General features: G+C 46.7%; 1 protein-coding gene across 1 annotated transcript in view; it reads right to left on the minus strand.

Annotated features, from left to right (window-relative positions):
- The window catches only part of SCN3B (sodium voltage-gated channel beta subunit 3), a 68,672-nt gene extending 47,205 nt beyond the window's left edge, over positions 1-21,467 (minus strand). Inside the window, exons 1-3 of the mRNA XM_082273759.1 lie at positions 20,983-21,467; positions 5,103-5,272; positions 2,715-2,943 (exon numbers count right to left, since the gene is read on the minus strand). Of these exons, the coding sequence (XP_082129885.1) occupies positions 2,715-2,943; positions 5,103-5,272; positions 20,983-21,040 (457 nt within the window). The 5' untranslated portion in view covers positions 21,041-21,467. The remainder of the gene's footprint in view (positions 1-2,714; positions 2,944-5,102; positions 5,273-20,982) is intronic.
- Positions 21,468-22,436: the final 969 nt, after the last annotated feature.

The following is a 22,436-nucleotide window of genomic DNA, read 5'->3' on the forward strand; positions in this document are numbered from 1 at the left end:
AGTGATGCAATCAGGGCGCTCTTGTAAAGCCTATGAGAGGCTACAAGAAAATGGCCGCCCGCATTGAAAACATGCGGCCGGGGCGATGCAGGCAAAATGGCGGCGCTTGGCGCCGAAAACGCCGCTCCCCCGCTCTGCGATGTAACAACATCACCCATGTAAAAAGCAACATGGCAGGTCGCCGCAGCGACCGCTGTACAGTGCCCCCAACATGACCAAAAGCATGCCCCACAGCACACAGCGCTTCACACATTAACAGGCAGACACACAGTGCCACACAGCCCCCCCTCCTGCAGCCCACAGCGTGCAGGCAGAATGACAGGGAGCCAAATAGTGTGAACAGAGGCAGGTTACACAGTCCCAGACTGACACCCCCCCCGACAGACAGGTCCCCACATAAGTACACTTACCTTCTAATGACGCGGGGGACCCGCACAGGCGAACAAACCGCAGCACATGAGGCAGGGAGAGTCGCATCCAGGACGCACGAAACCGGGGTTAAGAAACCGCACAGCGTCCAGTGAGGTAGCCACCTCACCAAGCATCCCTGCACCGGACAGGGATGGGTCGTTCACTGTGCCAGGAGCGATACCTGGCTGAACGCTCGATGGCAGGCCGGGAAAACCACTGACCCACAACCTGCGATCAGGGGGATCAGCCCGAGTCCCAGCCCGCACGAATCCTCTTCATCAGAAGAACAACTAACGCTGACAAAATGAACAGCTAAGCAAACAGAGAGAAAAAACTCAAACAAAATCAAAAAAGAATAGAGAAAAGGCTGAGACAAATGCCCCAGCATAGAGACATCCAGCTACTCCTGACAAGCTAGACATTGAAACTGGAGTATGGATGCAGGAAGTGGGAGGGTATTGACTGAGGGGACCACCACCTGGGGGTGGGATGTGTTAAAACTTTTATATTGACATATTCTGTTGCCTAGCTACTCCTTCGGAGCAAAGTCTAATACCCCATTGTGACAAATATGAAGAGGGCGGCGACTGTTGGAGGACGTAAGAGAAATATATATTTTTTTTTACTTAACTTTTTCTTTACATCACATAGGGGACACAAAGTCCCCTATATAATGACTTGTTGGTGACAGGTTCTCTTTAGTGAGACATCCAGGTTCTAAAAGAGCCCTCATGTCTCTCCTGTGCTCCACTAAATGTAATGCAATGCACATCGCGCTGCATTACATTCTTTCCCGGCCTTGATGGGTAGGGAAACTGTCAGCAGGGAACCCGGAAGTGATGTCATACACATCACTTTGGGGTCCGCAACAAGGTGTGAAGAGCAGACATGTGTCCGCCCTCCCCTCTCCCTGACAGCACCTGCTAATACCGGGCCTGTAGAACATAGCAGGGGGGTGCGCGGGGTATATGAAAGCATTTGGGCAGCAGACCTGGCGCCTGGGATTTGTCAAGCCCTGACCTTAAGGTAAAAATGACCCTGGTACTATGCAGGGTTCCTCAAATGATCTTGGTACTATGCAGGGTTCCTCAAATGACCCTGGTACTATGCAGGGTTCCTCAAATGATCCTGGTACTATGCAGGGTTCCTCAAATGATCCTGGTACTATGCAGGGTTCCTCAAATGATCCTGGTACTATACATGGTTCCTCAAATGACCCTGGTACTATGCAGGGTTCCTCAAATGATCCTGGTACTATACAAGGTTCCTCAAATGAACCTGGTACTATGCAGGGTTCCTCAAATGAACCTGGTACTATGCAGGGTTCCTCAAATGACCCTGGTACTATGCAGGGTTCCTCAAATGATCCTGGTACTATACATGGTTCCTCAAATGACCCTGGTACTATGCAGGGTTCCTCAAATGATCCTGGTACTATACAAGGTTCCTCAAATGACCCTGGTACTATGCAGGGTTCCTCAAATGATCCTGGTACTATGCAGGGTTCCTCAAATGATCCTGGTACTATACAAGGTTCCTCAAATGACCCTGGTACTATGCAGGGTTCCTCAAATGACCCTGGTACTATACATGGTTCCTCAAATGATCCTGGTACTATACATGGTTCCTCAAATGATCCTGGTACTATACATGGTTCCTCAAATGATCCTGGTACTATACAAGGTTCCTCAAATGACCCTGGTACTATGCAGGGTTCCTCAAATGACCCTGGTACTATGCAGGGTTCCTCAAATGACCCTGGTACTATGCAGGGTTCCTCAAATGACCCTGGTACTATACATGGTTCCTCAAATGATCCTGGTACTATACAAGGTTCCTCAAATGATCCTGGTACTATACATGGTTCCTCAAATGACCCTGGTACTATACATGGTTCCTCAAATGATCCTGGTACTATACAAGGTTCCTCAAATGATCCTGGTACTATACATGGTTCCTCAAATGATCCTGGTACTATACATGGTTCCTCAAATGATCCTGGTACTATACAAGGTTCCTCAAATGACCCTGGTAGTATGTAGGGTTCCTCAAATGATCCTGGTACTATGCAGGGTTCCTCAAATGATCCTGGTACTATGCATGGTTCCTCAAATGACCCTGGTACTATGCAGGGTTCCTCAAATGATCCTGGTACTATGCAGGGTTCCTCAAATGACCCTGGTACTATGCAGGGTTCCTCAAATGACCCTGGTACTATGCAGGGTTCCTCAAAGTGAGGTAGAGTTGGAGTTAGGGCACCTTCATGGCAATACCAATGTACAAAGATATCATGTATCTCCTACCTACTTCGGTGACAATGAGGCTGATTTCTAAGCTGGTCTGCACGGAGTGCTGGTGAGCCTCATATTGCAGTGTACGGTTCACCTGACAGACAAACTTCCCAGAATCTTTGATGGTCACATTATGTAATATGAGGGAGACGTCCTGCAGATCCTTGCTCCCGTTCCATTGGAGGCGACGTTCAAACGGGCTTTTAGGCTTATTGTGCTTTCCAGCAACGTATTCATAGATCTAGGGAGAGGCAAGACTTGAGTATTAACAGCAATATTCATAAACATATACACCACATAGGCCATTGCTTGTATTTGTATTACGACAAATATTTTACACGTTAAAGTGATATTTATGGCTTGTTTTTTTTTTGTTTTTTTAAATAACAAACATGTTATACCTACCTGCCCTGTGTAATGGTTTTGCACAGAGCAGCCCGGATCCTCCTCTACTTGGGTCCCACACTGGTGCTCCTCCCTCCTGCCAGGTGCCCCCCACAGCAAGCAGCTTGCTGTTGGGGCACCCAAGCAGGCGCGCTTGCGACCCACCAGCTCTGTGTGTCCATTCACACATGGACCACGGCTCGGCCCCGCTCCCTCTGTCTCCTGATTGGCTCACTGGCTGTGATTGACAGCAGCAGGAGCCAATGGCTGCCGCCAAAAGCCAATCAGGAGTACGAGTCCCCAGAGAGGCAAGGCTCTCATGGACATTGCTGGATCGAGAGGGGACTCAGGTAAGTATTGGCGCGGGGGGGCGGGGGGGGGGGGGGCTTCTGCACACAGAAGGTTTTTACATTCATGCATAAAATGCATGAAGGTAAAAAAAAACGCGTGCCTTTGCAACCACTTGAATTCCTCATTTATTTAATTTCAACACCACATTCTTCAGTATGTTTATTTTTTTTCAACAAATACAATTGTCATCTGCTTAGTTTTGTTTCCTTCAAACTAGGAGAATTTCTAAGAAAGGAAAAAAAAAGAGCTAAAGAGATAGTTTAGAGATTATTTGGCATTGCTTGTTAAGTTCACACTGCTGCAACATGGGATCAGACTTGTGATACCCCAAGTCGGATGACATGTGAGGTTCAATGTTTCCCTATGAGAGCCGTCTTGCGTATCTGATACTACACAAGTCTGTCTGACTTTAGAAAGGGTTCCTGCACTACTTTAAAGAGGTTGTAAACCCCACATTTTTATTATTTTTTTTCAACCTGCAAGAGAAACACATAATGAGCTAGTATGCATCGCATACTAGCTCATTATGAAATACTTCAGAACGAGCCCCCGCCGTGCCACCCGCTTACCTCTGACGGGCGACATGTCCAGTCACCCGTCTTCCGGGATCCCGGCATCCGGCCATCTGATTGGCCGGAGCCACGGTGACATCACTCCCGCGCACGCGCGCGGGAGCCGACGGTCACGGCATGGGCCTCTGAAGGAACGGCACCAGCGGCCGTTCCTTCAGAGCGCATGCACCAGTGACGTCACTGGCTGCATGTAAGGTAAGTATCTCCTAAACGGTACATGTTTAGGAGATATTTACAGTACCTATAGGTAAGCCTTATCATAGGCTTACCTATAGGTAAAAGTGTCAGAGGATTCCTCTTTAATACAACTTCAATGCCACAGAGTGTGAAAAGTCACATCAAAGTTGTATTAAAGTTGGACTCCAAAGTTGCACTGAAAGTCACATGATTTTGGAGTTGGGCTAGTGTGAATCGAGCTTTAAAATATGACAATTGCTAAGAGTAAAATATTAACTTTTACTAAACACCTGATCTAGCAATGAAGGCTAATGTATGGAAAGCTGAGAAAGGGAAAGTGCTGTACCAATGTGATACTAGGTTTCGATTTCTAGTCTGCATTAAAAAAAAAATGTGGATTGGCAGGGGTGTCTTGCTTTCATGCACATTCTGCTTGCTTTTGAGATCAGTTTGAAAAGCTTCTGAGATCATTCACAGATCATTGAAAGGTGACCTGCACCTGACCTCCTTCCCACCTGCATCAACCTGTTTCAAGTTGCTTTTGCATTCCCATTGACTTGCATTGGGAAAGAAGCAGTTCTGACAAATGAAAGCCTGTTAACACAGGCCCTGAATTCGGTTGGAGTGAGCAACACTTTTCCTTCACATTTTAAAACCAGCCTAATGTATCTCTGTAATGTTCTTCATGAAATAATGGCTATATTTTAATAGATACTGGATTGCAACAATGTTCCTACCCACAACTCCATATAAAACTACTTTAAAGAGCTTAGCATTTACACCTCTATGCAACATCACAGCCAAGTCCAGTTCTGAAAAGCCTTTTAACAACCAAGAAAATGGGAGATATTGCTTCAAATATCTCAAATAAACAGGTCAAAATGACAAAAGTGTATAAAGAATACAAAATACATACAAGTGACTTGTTTCCAATCCCATTTGTGGGTTCATAGTACCATTCAACATTGGTAATGGCGTAGACCTCCTCTCTTTGCATGCAGGAGATGCACAATAAGGTCATATTCTGTCCTCGCACGGCCTCTGTCCCAGAAGGAACCTCAACACATACAGGCGAGCAGAAACCAACTGCAGAGTGTCACCAGGAAAGTAAAAAGGGGGCACATGTACACCAATTAAAGGAGCAGGCAGAGAAGGCAAGCAAGACATACAACACCGGGGAAACCAAGAAAAAGACAAACATAACAAACACAACAGCAGCAAAAAAAGGAATACACGAGAATACAAAAGGGTCATGTCAGAAACAACAAAATGAGTAAGAATACAATAAAGGGAAAACACAAGTGTGGGTAAAAGTTTAGGAACAGCAATGGGGTTGGCAACAGGGCCACACAACACACGAAAATACAGTAAAGGGGAGAGAGAAGAGGGAAAGAACTCGTTAATTCAGATCATCAGTTAGACACTGACAAATTAAAAAGGCATTTGCTCTTGTCTTTATATAAAGTTTTCTGCATGTATTGTGTAATATACAAAACACGGCCTTAGCCAAGTATCCCTATTCTGTAATCAGAAGAAAAACCGTGCTAGGGCCCCAAATTTGTGGGATTAAAAAGCAGCTGGCACAATACCCTAATACATGGTATGTGTAAATTGGAAAAAATACAATGCAGCACATATAAAAATCACATAAGACACTACTTACATGTATTCAACATACAGTATACTGCAAAAATAAATAAAATCAAAAATAATCAAATATAAATGTATGCATATGAACTGAGAAAAAGTCCCACTGAAGAACCAAACAGTGATTGAAAAATCTTCTCTATGTTTAATAGAAGGAATGAAAGATTGTGAATCCCAAAGCTTTTCAGCAATTCGACCACCACGCAGACCCCCACAATGTGTGGAAAGTGGGGGCTTACCAGATTGTTTTTTTGGCAGTCAGTAAATCACAAAACAGACAAACCAAGAGTAGCCTATCAACTGATCCAAAGAAACCGTTGTCAAAGAGTTAATTGCATTTGTTTCAAATTACTTTGGGCTCAAAATCTCTTTTGGGTACCAACATACTGTAATATATAGATGTGTGTGTGTGTATATATATATATATATATATATATATATATATATATATACACCCCATTTTCACATCATGTCACTAGCCAAGACAATTCTACTCGATGGTATGTCACTCATTATCTCAATGAAGTAAATAAACGCACCTTAAAAGTCCCATGATACTTCATATTTGGTCCTTTTATACACTTTATAGGGATGTTGGTGCATTAATGAATGAACAGATGTGTGGCTCTATCTTTTAAAATATTTCTAAGACAGTTGTAGCCTTATCATATTCTAAAATAAATGTAGATTATCAGCATGAAAGAAAGGCAGTGGAATCCCATTCAATAAGCATAGCACAGGTGATAAAAAAAAATCAGAAAAGGAGTTAATTTCTGGTTTTCTGTTTAACAGGACACAGTCAATAGGTAACTTGGTCAATGCAATAGGCTATGTGTTAGAGCTGGAAAGATTGGGTACAACTTCAACATCACAGGTGAGTCAATATATACATTTTCTTCCCTATATAGGTTATAATTTTTTGGGGGGCAGGAGTTATTTTTCATATCCACTCCTTTTGTCAAAGAAAAGAGGTAATATGAATGCCATGCACTGAAAAAATTGAAATCCAATGTTTGATTTGGGCCCCTTTGTGTCACTTCATACAAACTCCTGACACAGAGACCCCTGTCATGCTGCTGTTTTAAAGTGCTTGGTGCATCGAAGTCTGATCTGGTTCCCTTACAGCAGCTTCTCCCAACATTTTTAACATGGAGGGGACCTTTAAAATAGCTTTATGGTCTCAGGGAACCCTTGATAATAATTATCATATTTTCAGTTCACGGTACGTTAGCTTGATGGCAAGTGGGAAGCATGCTCCTCACATGTGTGGTAAGCAAGCAGAATCCCCCATCTTAAAGATGGCTAAAATATCATTGGTGTCAGTGGAAACTTATCTGAGCGGCAGAAATTGCTCACTGTTCACGGACCCCCTAGCAACCTCTTGATGAACCCTAGGGTTTCACAGCACCCTGGTTGAGAGGCTTCCTTGAAGAACAATTCTATTTATGGTTGGGCCACAGTATTAAATTGCATCAGTATTTGGTACCACAGGTCGCATCCCCAATTAAAACCAGGAAGGCTGTAGTGTTAATACCACAAAGGGGCCCTAAAAGACATGAGATTTTCAGTTACGTTTCAGTTTCAGCAATTATATGACTTGTGTCTCAAATGAACGGTCTATTTAAGTCACAGAAGGGTTAGGCATGTGTTATAGCTAGCCATATTATAAGTGGCTGAAGAAAGAACTGTCTGTCACCCATCACAGCCCTTCCTCCCTTTGGCTCCCCCAATGCAGAATGGAAGAGAGATATAGTCGGCTGGTCTGGGCATTGGTAATCATTTTACAACTTGCTATACTCCTTTTTTTTATTTTATTTTTTGTAGGGCAGAGTGTTTCCTAGACTCTGCCATTTAGTAGGTCAGCTGTTTCTAATTCTGCAATAGCTGTTGGTACTATATGTCTATAGCTGCGCTATGCAGGCAGCTGTTCAGGTGCTGATACTACACCAAGAATGTCTGTAATGTACATTAAGAATGCATTATCACAGGATCAGGTTTCCGATGCTTGTGCTTTCTGCATCTGCTGTCAATATATATTTGGCAGTCAGTGGAAGCCAGTTCCTGGCCATACAGTTAGTAATACATCAAATTTAATTTTTTGTGGACAAGGCAGTTTTTGAAGTTTTTACTGGACTAACCATTTCATTTTATGAGGAACTCTCTGATGTATCTTTAGCCCAGGAATCAGGGTCTATCAAACTATTCTTTAATGGACTCTCATAGTTTTGCTCGTTAGAGTGTTTTCCTTGGAAAACTTATAAATTTAGACTTTGCTGGTCTTTTAAACAGAATTTTAATCCGCTTGATAAATAAAGTGCACACACACAAATTAAAGCTGAACTCTACAGAAAGAAAAAATTCTCCCCTGAAGCATGGCTGTCCCTGCCCTGCAAAGGTTAAATGCTCATTGAGGTCTAGGGGGCTGCAAAAAAGCAGTTTTACTTAACTGATACTTCACTGGCTCCCTCTCTGGCTGGACAATCACATCTTGGTGCCCCTCCATTTTCTTATAGGTTTATCTAAACTATTTCCCTTATATGCCATATGCAACCATCTATTGAGATTTACTCTGTTACGGTTATTACATCCAATGTCCTTGCTTTATGTTGATTCCCTGTGTGCTGGATGTTGCTAGTTCTAGTCCCGGGAGCTGCGATGTACGAATTGGGAGGCTCCGTCTCCCTTGCTGTCCCCGCTCCTCCCCTTCCATGGGAGGAGCGGGTCCACCTGTACATCGGCGTCATGCCGCACCCCCAGCGTGGTGCGTCAGTGTTGTCACTGACGTCACCGCGCTGTGTGCATGCCTACACATCTACGGGTCGGAGAGGTCCACCCCCAGCGCTCCTCTCCTCCACGAGATCACAGACGCTGCTAGTCTGATTGATCTCTGCACACCCGCTGCATGACGCTAGGGTCCCAACTGTGCTCCTAGTCTCGGGTCCAAATGGTAGGTCAGCTGCCTTGTTCTCACTATCTTGTCCGCACTACTTTCTCCTTGCATCCACTTTTCTCAAGGCGGCTTTTCTATACCCTCCGTTATGTCAACTCAGCACATTATTTATGTCTTATCTGTAATTAAGTGGTTACATCAAGATGTTTTTCAATATATTATTCAATTTGCCTGTGTTGTACAATATTGTAACTATAGCCTTTGAGCTACGTCATGTGCCACGGAGCACATGTTTTGTATTTGTATTTTTACAACCTGTGCATACTTTGCAATAAAACAAATTATTGCTTTTACTAATTGTGTACTTAATTCCTCTCCAGCCTCCAAGCACACCTCACACAAAGTCCCGCGGGCCAATTTTTCTTGTTTGTAAACATTGCCCAAAGCATCACACTGCCTCTGCCGGCTTTCCTTCTTATACTGCATCCTGCTGCCATGCCTTCCCCAGATAAATGATGAACACGCATCGGGCCATCAACATGATGTAAAAGAAATTGGGATTCATCAGACCAGGCCACCTTCTTCCAATGCTCCGTGGTCCAGCCCTTATGCTTGTGTGCCCATTGTAGGTGCCTTTGGCTGTGGACACGGGTCAGCATGGGCACCCTGACCGGTCTGTGGCTATAGAACAACTTGGGATGCCCATTTTTTCTGTTATCGAGACATTAACCTCAGGGACAACATGTTCATTTGCTGCCTCGTATACATCCCACCGATTTTCAGATATCATTGTAAGCAGTGGCGGCTGGTGCACCATGGGCCGGGGGCGGCAGACAGACCGCACCATACCCCCTCCCCCCCCTGGACCCAGGGCCGTCTTTACCAAGGGGCAAACCGGGGCAACTGCCCAGGGCCCAATCTTTATTGAGGGGCCCAAAGCAGGTCCACTATCACCGCTATTTTCTGTCACTTGTAGCACAGAAGCACAAGTGACAGGGCGCTGCTCCTTCAGAACCTCCCTGCATGTCCCCGGATTCAGGGGCAGTGTACTGACAGTCTAGCTCTACATTCAGTGTGACCAGCGTCCAGCACATTGTCAGTGAGAGAGCAGAGCTGTCAGATCGGAGCTCCGATGTCGGGGATGGGCGGGCTAGATGTGGAGCCCCTCCTCCCTTCCATCCACAGCCAGTCAGCAGGCAGTATCACACTTCTCCCCCGCCCCTCTCCAGTCCGCTACATTTGACTGGGAGCACCAAGGAGATAGATGCAAGAACAAGAAGGTATGGCTACAGTTAGAGCAATGTCACATGTAATGCTGGGGGGCTGCAATGTCACATGGAATGCTGGGGGGCTGCAATGTCACATGGAATGCTGGTGGGCTGCAATGTCACATGGAATGCTGGTGGGCTGCAGTGTGTTCCAGATATCTGTGTATTCAGGCATTGTGCAGGTTATCGATCAGCCTCCTCTCCCCTCACTGCTTATGGTTTTATCTCCCTGAGCTGTACATTGCCTGATACACTGATAAGAAGAAGACGCTGCAGCAACACCAGGAACACATGGCTGTTAACCATTTCAGCTTCCATTCAGCTAGTTTGAGCTCTGTGTGTGCTGCATGGGTTTTTTATTTTATTTTTGGAGGATTTACTGTTGGTTCGGGTTAGAAGCTTCACAAACCCATTACCTGTTTACTGAACTCCACTAATCTTGAGCAGTTAACTGTTTGTAAGACAATTTTTATTTTGGAAATTGGATGTGCTGCTGTCTTCTGTCACTTTTACTGACTTGATCCTGCACAGCTGGTTTAAATAGAGTGGAGCAGCCCTGCGATACTTTACACTTTTACACCGGGTTCAGCTGTAAACTCAGTCCCTGACCATCTCTTGAATCAACCATGTCTGCAATCTCTGACCATCTCCTCTACCATGTCTGCAGTCTCTGGCCATCTCCTGTACTATGTCTGCAGTCTCTGACCATCTTCTCTGACCATCTTCTGTATCATGTCTGCAGTCTCTGACCATCTCCTGTACCATGTCCGCAGCCTCTGACCATCTCCTGTACCATGTCCGCAGCCTCTGACCCCCCTCCTGTACCATGTCCGCAGCCTCTGACCCCCCTCCTGTACCATGTCCGCAGCCTCTGACCCCCCTCCTGTACCATGTCAGCAGCCTCTTACCCCCCCTCCTGTACCATGTCCGCAGCCTCTGATCCTCTCCTGTACCATGTCCGCCGTCTCTGACCCTCTCCTGTACCATGTCCGCAGCCTCTGACCCTCTCCTGTACCATGTCCGCAGTCTCTGACCGTCGCTTGTACCATATCTGCAGTCCCTGACTGTCTCCTGTAGTATGTCTGCAGTCTCTGACCATCTTCTGTAGTATGTCTGCAGTCTCTGAGGCTCTCCTGTAGTACGTTTGCAATCTCTGACCCTCTCCTGTAGTAGGTGTATTAATGTGCTGCTTTACTTGCGCAATTATTTGGGATTGCTCCACTGCTCAGTCAGTGGTAATATTGTGCAATTAGCTGTAGCAATCAATAATCAGTGGACAGTAGTGATCTGCTGTAATCTCTAGCAACCAATCAGTGAGCAGCAATAATGTGCAGTAACCTTTAGCAACCAATTGGCAAGCAGAAATGATGTATTGTAACCTCTAGCAACCAGTCTGTGAGCAGTAAGGATAGACTGTAACCTCTGGCAACTAACTGTAATCACTGCATGATCTGCTGCAGTAAACTGATTTTGAGTCTACCTGCTATTTTTATGTATGTCCCAAGAACGGAGGTGGGGGGCCCAAGAAAGTTTTTGCCCAGGGCCCAATCAGTATTAAAGACGGCCCTGCCTGGACCACACCAGGCCGCACACTATACCCCCCCACCAGGGCCACAGCAGGACGCAGGACCCATAGCCCTCACTCACCCAGCGACGGCTTTGGCTTCTTCCACCTCTTCTGCGTCTCCTCCTCCATGCCCAATGGCATGACTTCTCCTTTTGGCCAATCAGGAAAATGGTCTCAGGACCCGCTTCCTGATTGGCGAGGAGGAGGATCCGTTTTAGCCTATTAGAGTCTCTGGCTCTAATCACATGGTTTAAAAAAAAAAGCCCCATTGAACTCCATGCGTCCGGCGCCCTGCATGTAGATTAGGGGGCTGGACGCATGGATGGGGAGGCGGCACTCCTGCGCCCCCAATGCACCAGCCGCCACTGATTGTAAGTGAATCAATGTTATTCACTTTACCTGTCAGTGATCATAAAGTTATAGCTGATAGGCTTTAATTTAAAAAAAAAAAATACACCAAAGTGCAGCCAAAAAAAAAAGAAAAACAATAAATCAACACAAGGGACATCATTTAGTCAGTAGGATGCATCCCTTGTGCTGATGCTTCTCCTGTTAGGTCAAATCTAACCGTATTTTAGTATATATTATAAATGGAGGGAGTAGACCTTTTAATCATCCACCTGTTCGCTATTCATAGATCCCATTTAATTCAGAGATGCTGAATTAAAATAGTACAACTTCTATCAATAGAGGAGCTGGGTGGAAAAGGTGGGTATAGCCAAGCACTCTTTATGAGAGCCTGTGCCAGCTCCTACAGATCTGTTCACCCCTGTACACTTTAGGATTACAGCTGGGGGGTGGGGGGTGGGGGAGGCATAGATGGAGGAGGATTTCACCTAACAGGCGAGGTATCAGCACAAGGGACACGTTATGCCCCTTGTGATTGATTTTTGTGTGTTTTTTTTTTTTTTCCTGCACTTAGACTTTAAATATACTAGTTCTATACAAATGTCTTTTTACGTAATCAGCATGTAGAACTGGCTCTACCTGAGTATTTGTAATATAACATTACTTCTTTGTTTGGTCATTATGCAGTTTAGTATAGTAGCTACCCTGATTGGCAATTGTATCTTTCAGTTCCCTATATAGTAACTATTCGTTATCTGAGAAATCCTCTAGCATTGTGTTACTTTGTATCATTTTTACTTTTCCTGCGCATGTCTCAAGAGTATTTCTCCACCTAATGACCAGGATTTTATTATTTTACCTGTACTGATGAAAAGTCTTTTTGTTTCCTTAGTTATTAATTTTGTATTGGCTTCCCTTTTATTCATCCTGTCATTAATTTGTAATGGTCCTTTAACTTGTGAATTTGTGTGGTTATATCTTACTCTGCATTCTTCATGTCTAAATGTGATTGCAGTTCCGACCGGTAGCTCTGCTTTTTACAGCCACTTAACTTTCACAATGGGTAGGCTTAGGAAAGGAGACTTATCTACAGAACATGTTGCCATAGCGAATGGACATGGAAGTAGAGCATATCTCTCCACTCGAGGTGCTGCCACTTAATAGAGGACGCTGCTCAGGTGTAGTGGGCCCACTGTTCTAGGTCTGGATATGCAAAGCAACAGAAATACCTCTGCTAGAGCCCTGCCGCTGGCCACAGATCGTGAGCTACTACTACCAGACCTTAGGGCCCATTCAAAACTGCTGACGGACCTTAACGTGATATTAAACTAAAGAACAAAAATGTAATATGTGGCAGTTTACCAATCCTTAGATGCAGTGGCTGCATTAGTTTAGCTGTTTTTTTAATGCTGGTTTTTCCTTTTATTTTCCTGCATGGAGGAGCAATGAAGATACCTTTGAACAGCAGCATTGTCAGTCTGGTGAATGGATAGTGTTTAGATGTACTAGCAGATTTAGATGTACTAGCAGATTTAGATGAACTTACCTAACACATTAAGGCCAATTTACAGCTAACACTTGATAAGCAAAGGAAGGGGAGGGAGACGCACCTAAGTGTAGTATTAAAAACATAAGTATTTCTCTTTCGTTTATTGACGGACACATCTCCTGATATTTTTAACCATTAGGTTATACTGCCATCTACAAGATTAGGATACTAGGCAGAAAAAAAGTCTGGCTACCCCTATGGGCAGTCCCAGGGGGTATATCCCCTCTCCTTGGTGTAGGTAGTCAGTTTTTTTTCTTCCTAGTCAGGAGTAAGGACCTAGTTCCTTGCTGGGATCTCTGGTCCTGGCAATTTTTTTTCTTTTTAGATAGAATTTTTTTTCTCCTGGATTTTTTCTGTGAGATCTACAATCAACTGCCAGACTGGGCAACTGGCTGGATAATCTAGCTCTAGTGGTCACCCCAGTCTGGTCAGCGAGCGCACTCAGACCTCAGCTCCGCGCTAGGTCGGTCGCGTCATAGACCCACTGGGTGGGGCTGGCCTGCGAGTTAAACGCCTTGCGAGGCCGCATACAACGGGGTCTCGGCCTGAGTCGCGGTGTTCCTCCTGGCCGACAGTCCCCCCTCATTTTGAGGGAGAGGGGTTCTGTCTGGAGCGATGCCCACCCGGTTCTTGGTATTGTGAGTAGCTGTTCCCCCTCTCCACCTGGAGGGTTTTGGGGTGGACGTGGGCCCCTCCTTGGGACAGTCAGACCCCCTGATTCCCCTCCTTCCACTCAGGCACCCCCTTTTATCTGTACCCCATCCTACCCCCCCTCTACTAATGCTGGGGCTGTTTTGGTGGTCTGATCCACCTCCTGGGGTGTAGGTAGGGTGCTATACTGATGATGTGGGCTGGGCGGGGGGGGGGGGGTAGGGGGTTGTACCTGGTGGGGGCTCCTGCCAGGTCCCCCCAAAGTGCCTGGGTAAGTCCCTGAAGCCTAGAGATCCCTCCTGGGTCCCTGAGAACCTCATGGTGCTGCACAGGGCCACCATTTTGTTGTAGCCTGTGTGTTTTTATGCACAGCGGTCGTGTTTGTGTATTCCGGTGGCCATTTTCCGATGGTTTGCCATTGAAAAAAGCGGGGGCCTTGACAGTGGAGCCCTGTGGGTAGCTATTTCGGCGGTGTGAGCCCCTCCTCATTCCCTGGTGCTGACTTCTGGATTATTTTACTTTCTGATCGCCACAAGTGCAGTGCAGATTATCTAGGTGGCTGCAGGTGCTCTGTGCCTGGCGATTGGGTGGTGCTTCCAGCTCGATAGGGGCGTCCCTTGCAGCATTTTACATCTGTTTTGTGGGGTTCCCCTGGTGACTCATGGAGTCTTTGGAGCACATCTCCCCACCCAATCCCCTCTCTGGGGCTGCAGGCCTCCGGGTCCCAACCATCCATTCATGCACTGATGGCGGTCCTGGAGTCCTTTGTGTCCTGAGTGGGGGTGGCTTTCAGACCACAGGCTAGCAAAAAGCGCCCTCCACCTTCCCCTGCCTCATTTGTCTCATCAAATCCTGAATGGTATTTGGCCGCCACGGATGTGGGTCACCCCGCTGGGTCTGGAACCATGCGCCTGGAATCCTCTGATAGTGAGGATGATCTCTCCAGGTCTGCAACTGCGCACGAAAAGGTGCTGGTGGAAGCACTGGTAGTATCTGTGCTTGAGACCTTGAAGATGGAGGCTGCAGCTGCGTCGGAGGCACAGATTCCCTTTGGCACTCACAAGCCATCCAGAGCGGCAAAGGTGTTTCCTTTCCCTGCCTATTTTGACAGGATTGTTGCTAAAGAGTGGTGGCAATGAAGGCGTCCCCTTGGGGTCACTAAGCTCTTTACGAGGCGTTACCCCTATGAGGAGTTCCTTATTATGAAATGGACTGTTCCACCGGTGGTGGACCCTCCGGTTTCCAGATTGAACAAGGCAACCATGATTCCGGTTGAAAAGTCCCCAGCCTTTAAGGATCCGGCTGATAGGAAGGCGGAGGCTGTGGCCTGCAATATGTAAACTCTGGCTGGGTCTGCACTGAAGTCGGCATTTTCCATTGCCCTGGTGTTGCAAACTCTGACCGAGTGGGATAAGCTTTTATGCCTTGACCTGGAGGAGAACAGCTCCCCCATGCCTTTGCTGAGCTGGCGAACCAGCTGGTCCAGGGGCTGCAGTTTATCTGTGATGCCTCTTTGGATGCAGCTCCCCTAGTGGCGCAGTTTTCTGTTTCAGCAGTGGTCCTTTGACGTGTCGTTTGGCTCAAATGCTGGTCTGCAGATCAGACTTCTAAAAAGGCCTTGACTGATTTTCCCTTTCAAGGAGATCGCCTGTTTGGAGCTACCCTGGATGACATCATAAAAGGTCGCACGGGGGTAGATTACCTTTCTTCCGCAGGCTACTAAGGTCAAGAAACCTTGTCATAGACGTGGGCCTACCTTCTCGGCTCATAAGAAGTTTTTTTGTCCCTCTGGGTTGACTGATAAGGGCTCAAAGCCTTTCAGGGCCTCCTCTGGAGGATCCAAACGAACCTGACGAAATCCTGACACAGGTATAGGGTACCACAAGCACTAAATCTGTCAGGGTGTCAGGAATTTGGGAGTTGCTGGTTTTGCAAAACTCTTCAGGAAAGCAAGCAAAGTAATCTTTAATATTTTAGGATATTGTCACAGCTCCTGTATGGCAGCAGTGTTAAAAGAGAAGTACAGCCAAAGCTCTTTTGGCTGTATTTCTCCTGTGGATAACAGGAGTGCAGTTTGTTCTGCACTCCTGTGACCTGTTTTCAGCAGACAGCGAGCTGACATCACAGAGCAGGCCCAGGCTTGGGCAAGATCGCGACAAACAAGTCAGGATCTGCCTGCATGCCTCGACCGGCACCTGGCTCAGCCTATTAGCAAGCCGCTGATTGCCTGAGCCGCTCGCTCCCACCCCATAGCCTGGCGCTCTGCTCAGGGAGCCCTGAGAACCAAACGATTGGCGGTGTTTGATTGCTCGGTTCTCAGTATTCGAGCCGGCGGGGGACAGATACTGCATTGGACTGATGCTGCATCAACCCAGGTAAGTATATAAATCCCAAAAAAAAAAAAAAAAGACCCCATACTTTTTAATTTTGTCCAGGAAAATATTTTCGGCAATGAAATTAACACTGGCACTGGAGATTTTATTTGATTAAATACGACTAAAACTAAAACCATTCAGAAGACCAAAATACAACTAAAACTAAAAATTCAGATGACTAAAATACGACCAAAACTAAAATGGCATTTTAGTCAAAAGACTGACTAAAACTAAATCAAAATTTTACATCAAAATCAGCACTGCTCTGCTGGCCTTTTCTAAATCGGCGACACCAGGGCCGTTTTTAAGGCAGGGCAAAAGGGGCAGCTGCCCTGGGCCCCATTATTTTTTAGGTCCCAAAGCAGCTGCCTCATACATGCCAATTATCCCAGTTTAAATTCCCTTGTCCCTTGAATTTTCAGTACCACTCAGAAGAGCATATAAAGCGGAGCTCCACCTAAAATGGGGAAGGTCCGCTTGTCTGACTTTTAATTTTTTTCTGCAGGAGCCTGGAGGTCCGCTTTAATACATACTGTACACACAGTACATTATATATACATACCTCCCAACTTTTTGAGATGGGAATGAGGGACACCTATAAGCAAATGTATGTAGGCATAGGACACACCCCCTGCCACACCCCGTTAATGGAGAATTATACAAAAAAATTATTAGTTAAACCCACTAGTGTTTTTTTTTTTTTTTTGCAACCATTTAGTATTTGGATGAAAGGTTCAGAGCCGGTTCACATACAGGAGACCCGACTTCCCGGGGCGACCTGTGACGTCTCGGAGCGGCTTGCGCAGACTTCATATCATTGAAGTCAATGCAGGTCGCCCCAAAGTAGCTCAGGACCCTTTTTCTAAGTCGGAGTGACTTGTGTCGCTCCTATTAGAATGGGTCCTGTGCTAATCTATGGGCAGGCGACCCGTGGCCACTTGTCAGGCGACCAGGTCGCCTGACAAGTTGCCCCAGTGTGAACTGGCTCCTAGCACTGGGAAACACTTTTTGAGAGATAAAAAGTTCCCTTTTTTATACAACTATATAGATCAGACCAAAATTTATTTTACCACTATCATTCATTTGTAATTGGCTTTTGAAATGTATAAATTCAACAATTTAGAAATTGGATGAAAGGTTTGGCACTGGGAAACACTTTTTGAGATGTAAAAAGTGAATTTTATATACAACTCTATAGATCAGACCAAAATGAGGGACAAATGAGGAAAGACCAAATCAGGGACAGTCCCTGGAAATCCTGGACAGTTGGGAGCTATGTATATAGGCCCTGCTATGGTTGCACTGGAAAGAGAGGATGCTCTGACATATAAGTGGGCCAGAGCTCAGTATGGTAGGTGTAGTGGCAGAACCCTGTGGATGTTCTTATAAAAATAAAAAAGACAGAGGAAACCAAATAAGCCATTGTGACAGATGTGAGCACAGCCCGCCCGCCCATGTGTTGCCCTTCCATGTGTTGCCGTAGATGAAAAATTGCCACTCTGGGCCTGTGCCTACTCCTTACTCACAGATCCTGTTTATATGAAAAAATGTCCAGAATCAGAAAAACGAGCTGTTGTACTTTTGGTAGAAATCCTGGTTCACAGAGGGGTTTCCGAATCTCTTGGATTCACCCACCTGAGGACTGCACACGGATGACAAGCACAGACGTTTTCTAACCTGTAAGCTGAGACGTGTAACGGTCTGCAGACTGCGCACGATTCCCCCGGGGCCTTCTAATTATGGCTGTGCTCTGCTCTTTAACATTGTTGCTAACCAATATAGATTAGGCTTGTTTTTAATAAAGCCATACAGACATAACTGCATGCAAAGGAAATACAGGCAGTATGTGATTGGATCCAGAGACTCTACTATGGGTTCTGGTCTAATGAAGGAGAATGGCAGGGTGAGGGAGAGTACCATAGCTGTGCTGGTATGTCTGTGTGACTTGTTCAATATATGGATTGTAAGCTGGCAATTACATACAGGGGACAGATCCACAGATCACACGACAGTAGGACTGCTTGAAAAGTATTAGCCTAGATTCACATATGTTTGGGGCAGCAATGCACGTATAATCATTCGCATTCCCGACCTGCGGGTACAACCTGCTGCTCTTTAGCAGACATGCAAGGTTGCCATTAATTCCTAATGGCACCCCAAGGCACTGAGAAACGCAGCACATATTTGCATACGTGAAACTACACGATGCTGCAGCACCATGTGGTTCCATGCGGCGCGCTTTAAATGATTGTAAACCTATGATTTGTTTTAAAATAAAAATACCAAACATGTTATACTTTCCTGCACTGTGCAGTTGGTTTTGCACAGAGCAGTCCCGATCCTCTCTTTTCAGGTCCCCTGCTGGTGCTCCTGGCTCCTCCCCTTCACCAGGTGCCCCCACGGAGAGCCGCTTTCCATGGGGGCACCTGTGTGGGTTCACTCCTGAGTCCCGCTGCTGCGCTCACTGACAGAGACAGTGGGACTCGGCCCCGCCCCCCGCTCCTGTGTTGCAGCTTTTGATTGGCAGCAGCGGGAGCCAATGACCATTGCTGCTGTCAATCTGCCTAATGAGGAGAGTGAGAGCCTCTGGAGCCGCCGCGCTTGTGCACATTGCTGGCTTGGATTGGACTTGGGGTAAGAAAAATGGGGGGGAGGTTGGGGGGAGCTGCAGCATAGAAGGTTTTTCACTTTAATGCATAGAATGTATTAAAGAAGTTGTAAAGTCTGAAGGTTTTTGTATCTTAACGCATGCCCCTCTCTATCCAGCGATGTCCACGAGTCCCTCAACCATCCGGGACTCTCCCTCCTGATTGGCTGAGACACAGCAGTGGCACTATTGGCTCCCGCGGCTGTCAAAGTCAGTGAGACAATCGGGAGAGAGAGGGGCGGGGTCAAATCACAGCTCCATGTCTGAATGGACACACGGAGCTGCAGCTCGGCTTGGGTGCCCCCGTAGCAAGCTGCTTGCTGTGGGGGCACTCAACAAGGGGGAGGAGCTAGGAGCAGCAAAGAGGGACCTGAGAAGAGGAGGATCCGGGCTGCTCTGTGTAAAACCAACTGCACAGAGGAGGTAAGTATAACAGTTTTATTTTCACCTACTCCTTTTGACAGGCAAGTATGACATGTTTGTTATTTATTTATTTTTTTTTTTTCTAATACGAGACTTTACAATTACTTTAAGGTGAAAAACCTTAAAGCGTTTGTTACCTCAACATTTCATATTCCTGATATGTGCCTGCTGTACCGTGTACTTGTATGAGAAAGTCTCCTGTTCTCTTTGTATTGCTTCCTTTGTGTGAAATCCCCGGTGTTCCTGCCAGTCCCTTTGCTTTCCTATTAAAAAACTGACCACACTAAGCAGGAGAGCACTCAGTGCAACCCAGCCCGCTCTCCTCCATTGATCAGACTTGTCCTGACACTTTTCCCCTGCACAGTCATTCACTGGGAAGCTCTGTGTACAGCTGCTTCTCCTCCCCCCAGCTCTTATGCAGATGAGAACAGAGGGAATGTGATCACTTATAAAATGGGGGAAAAAAGGGAATTGATAATGTTTTTTAATATCTATACACAAATGTTTTGCCTTTCATTTCTACTTTAAACTGAATGGATTGTTTCACACCCCGTTTACACTACAGCGGATCCGACTTCGGGCGACCTGTGAAGTCGCGTGCGGTGCGACTTTGGCGCAACTTCATAAAATGAATGTCTATGCAAGTCGCTCCAAAGTAGTACAGGACCCTTTTTCTAAGTCTGAGCGACTTGTGTCGCTCCTATTAGAACGGCTCCTGTACCGCACAATGGGAGCGTGACGGACCGTGACTTGTCAGGCTGACAAGTCGCGGTCCAAGTCGGATTCGTGTGAATGGACTATTACAGGACGATCGTTTACAATCACTTAAAGGCTTTACAAACACTTTAAAAAAACATCTGAGACTTATTTGCCCGCATTTCTCAGGGGTACAGGAGCCCATTGAAGTGGCAGGGTTGATGTACCCGTGATGTGCGTGCGTAAATGCGCTTCAATAGTGTTAACCAACGCTAAATAGAAGTAAAAAAAAAAAAAAAACGAGGAGCAGAATTAAAACCATAATTAGATGGATCAGATTGTGATAAGCCACACTGACTCTGGTAAGGCTGCTCTCAACAACAGCAGGGGGCCCAGCCTGCAAGATGTATGGCACCAAGTCCAATGATGGGTCCAAAAAAAAGGTCAGAAGGTCCAAACGCGTAAATACTAAGTGTTTGGTGCCCTTATGGGACTTTGTGCAGCTCTATAGTATTAATGACTTCTCACCACCCCCCACCCATTTATTTCCATGCTGTATAAAGATCAGATCCATGCTGTAGATGTGGAATAGGTGACACTTTACATGGCAGGGAGCTGATCTGCTGCTGCACCGCTCTGTGCATGGCTAATGAAGCACTGCCTACCCTCCCATCCATTGTTCTACAATGACATGGTCACAATGCAGAGGCACTGCTCTGGAAATGAATTACATACCGAATAATTGAAGTAGTAGTGCCAGATTCCAGTGGGATGAATCCTTCCAGGTAGCCATGATGAATTCAGCTCTTTCTAGTCTTTCCAGGGGTGGTCTGGATAGGACAGGAGACAGAGGGACAGGGATGATGGATCTCCCCCCTTTCCTAGATTTCCATGGTATCAGGGTGGAGACCCTATAGGAGGTCAGAGAGATGGTTCAGCACCCTGGAGAGGGGCAGGATGGGGAGATCAGGAGACTTCTTCTTCTGTATGCAGCCTGTATAGACAGGTCAGAGCCCAGCACACTGCTCTATGTCTGCAGATAGGCGGCTCACTAATGCTTCTCCTTCATCAGATCCTGGCGCCAGCTACAAAATCATCACCTTTCATCAATGCATTCCTCCCTCCCCTGCCAAGCGCTAATCTAATACACCGCAAATACAATGCAGCCACCGCAAATGGCTATCCGACAAGTAGGCGAGGGAGCAGAGGAATAAATGAGCTTATTGGCCACTAGGTGGCAGCAGAGAGCAGCGACATTACATGTGAGTCATCCAGAGGCTTGGAATCAGCTAAGAGAAAAACAGGTCACGTGGTTTTATATGGTCTTTTTCCCCCTTTTCTTTCTTTTTTTTTTTTTTTTTTTTTTTTAATAATCGTAGTAGAGCTAAAAGAAAAACTTTTTTTTTTTTTTTTTGCAGTGGTGTTGCAGCTGGGGGAAAAAAAATTAACCACTTGCCGACCAGCCGCCGCAGTTATAAGGCAGCAGGTTGGAACATTCTTGCGAACTGCTATACCGATCCTAGGGGCGCGCACCCACGCCCATTCGCAAAAAGGGGAAGACGGGGGCCAGCGGGCGCGATTGCCGTGAAGAGAAGACGACGGTCCGCGGGAGTGATCCTGGGGGCGCGCGCAAGCCCACTCCCCAGTGGGGAAGCCGATCCATGGGATCGCTCCCCGTGGAGAGAACGGCGGTCCGCGGGAGTGATCCTGGGGGCGCGCGCAAGCCCACTCCCCAGTGGGGAAGCCGATCCATGGGATCGCTCCCCGTGGAGAGAACGGCGGTCCGCGGGAGTGATCCTGGGGGCGCACGCAAGCCCACTCCCCAGTGGGGAAGCCGATCCATGGGATCGCTCCCCGTGGAGAGAACGGCAGTCCGCTGGAGTGATCCTGGGGGCGCGCGCAAGCCCACTCCCCAGTGGGGAAGCCGATCCATGGGATCGCTCCCCTTTGAGAGAACGGCGGTCCGCGGGAGTGATCCTGGGGGCGCGCGCAAGCCCACTCCCCAGTGGGGAAGCCGATCCATGGGATCGCTCCCCGTGGAGAGAACGGCGGTCCGCGGGAGTGATCCTGCGGGCGCGCGCAAGCCCACTCCCCAGTGGGGAAGCCGATCCATTGGATCGCTCCCCGTGGAGAGAACGGCGGTCTGCTGTTGTAAACACAGCAGACCGTTGTTCTCTCTTCTATCAATA

The sequence above is a fragment of the Pelophylax lessonae genome (genome assembly GCF_965119305.1).
Source record: "Pelophylax lessonae genome assembly, chromosome: 12".
Taxonomy (NCBI): domain Eukaryota; kingdom Metazoa; phylum Chordata; class Amphibia; order Anura; family Ranidae; genus Pelophylax; species Pelophylax lessonae.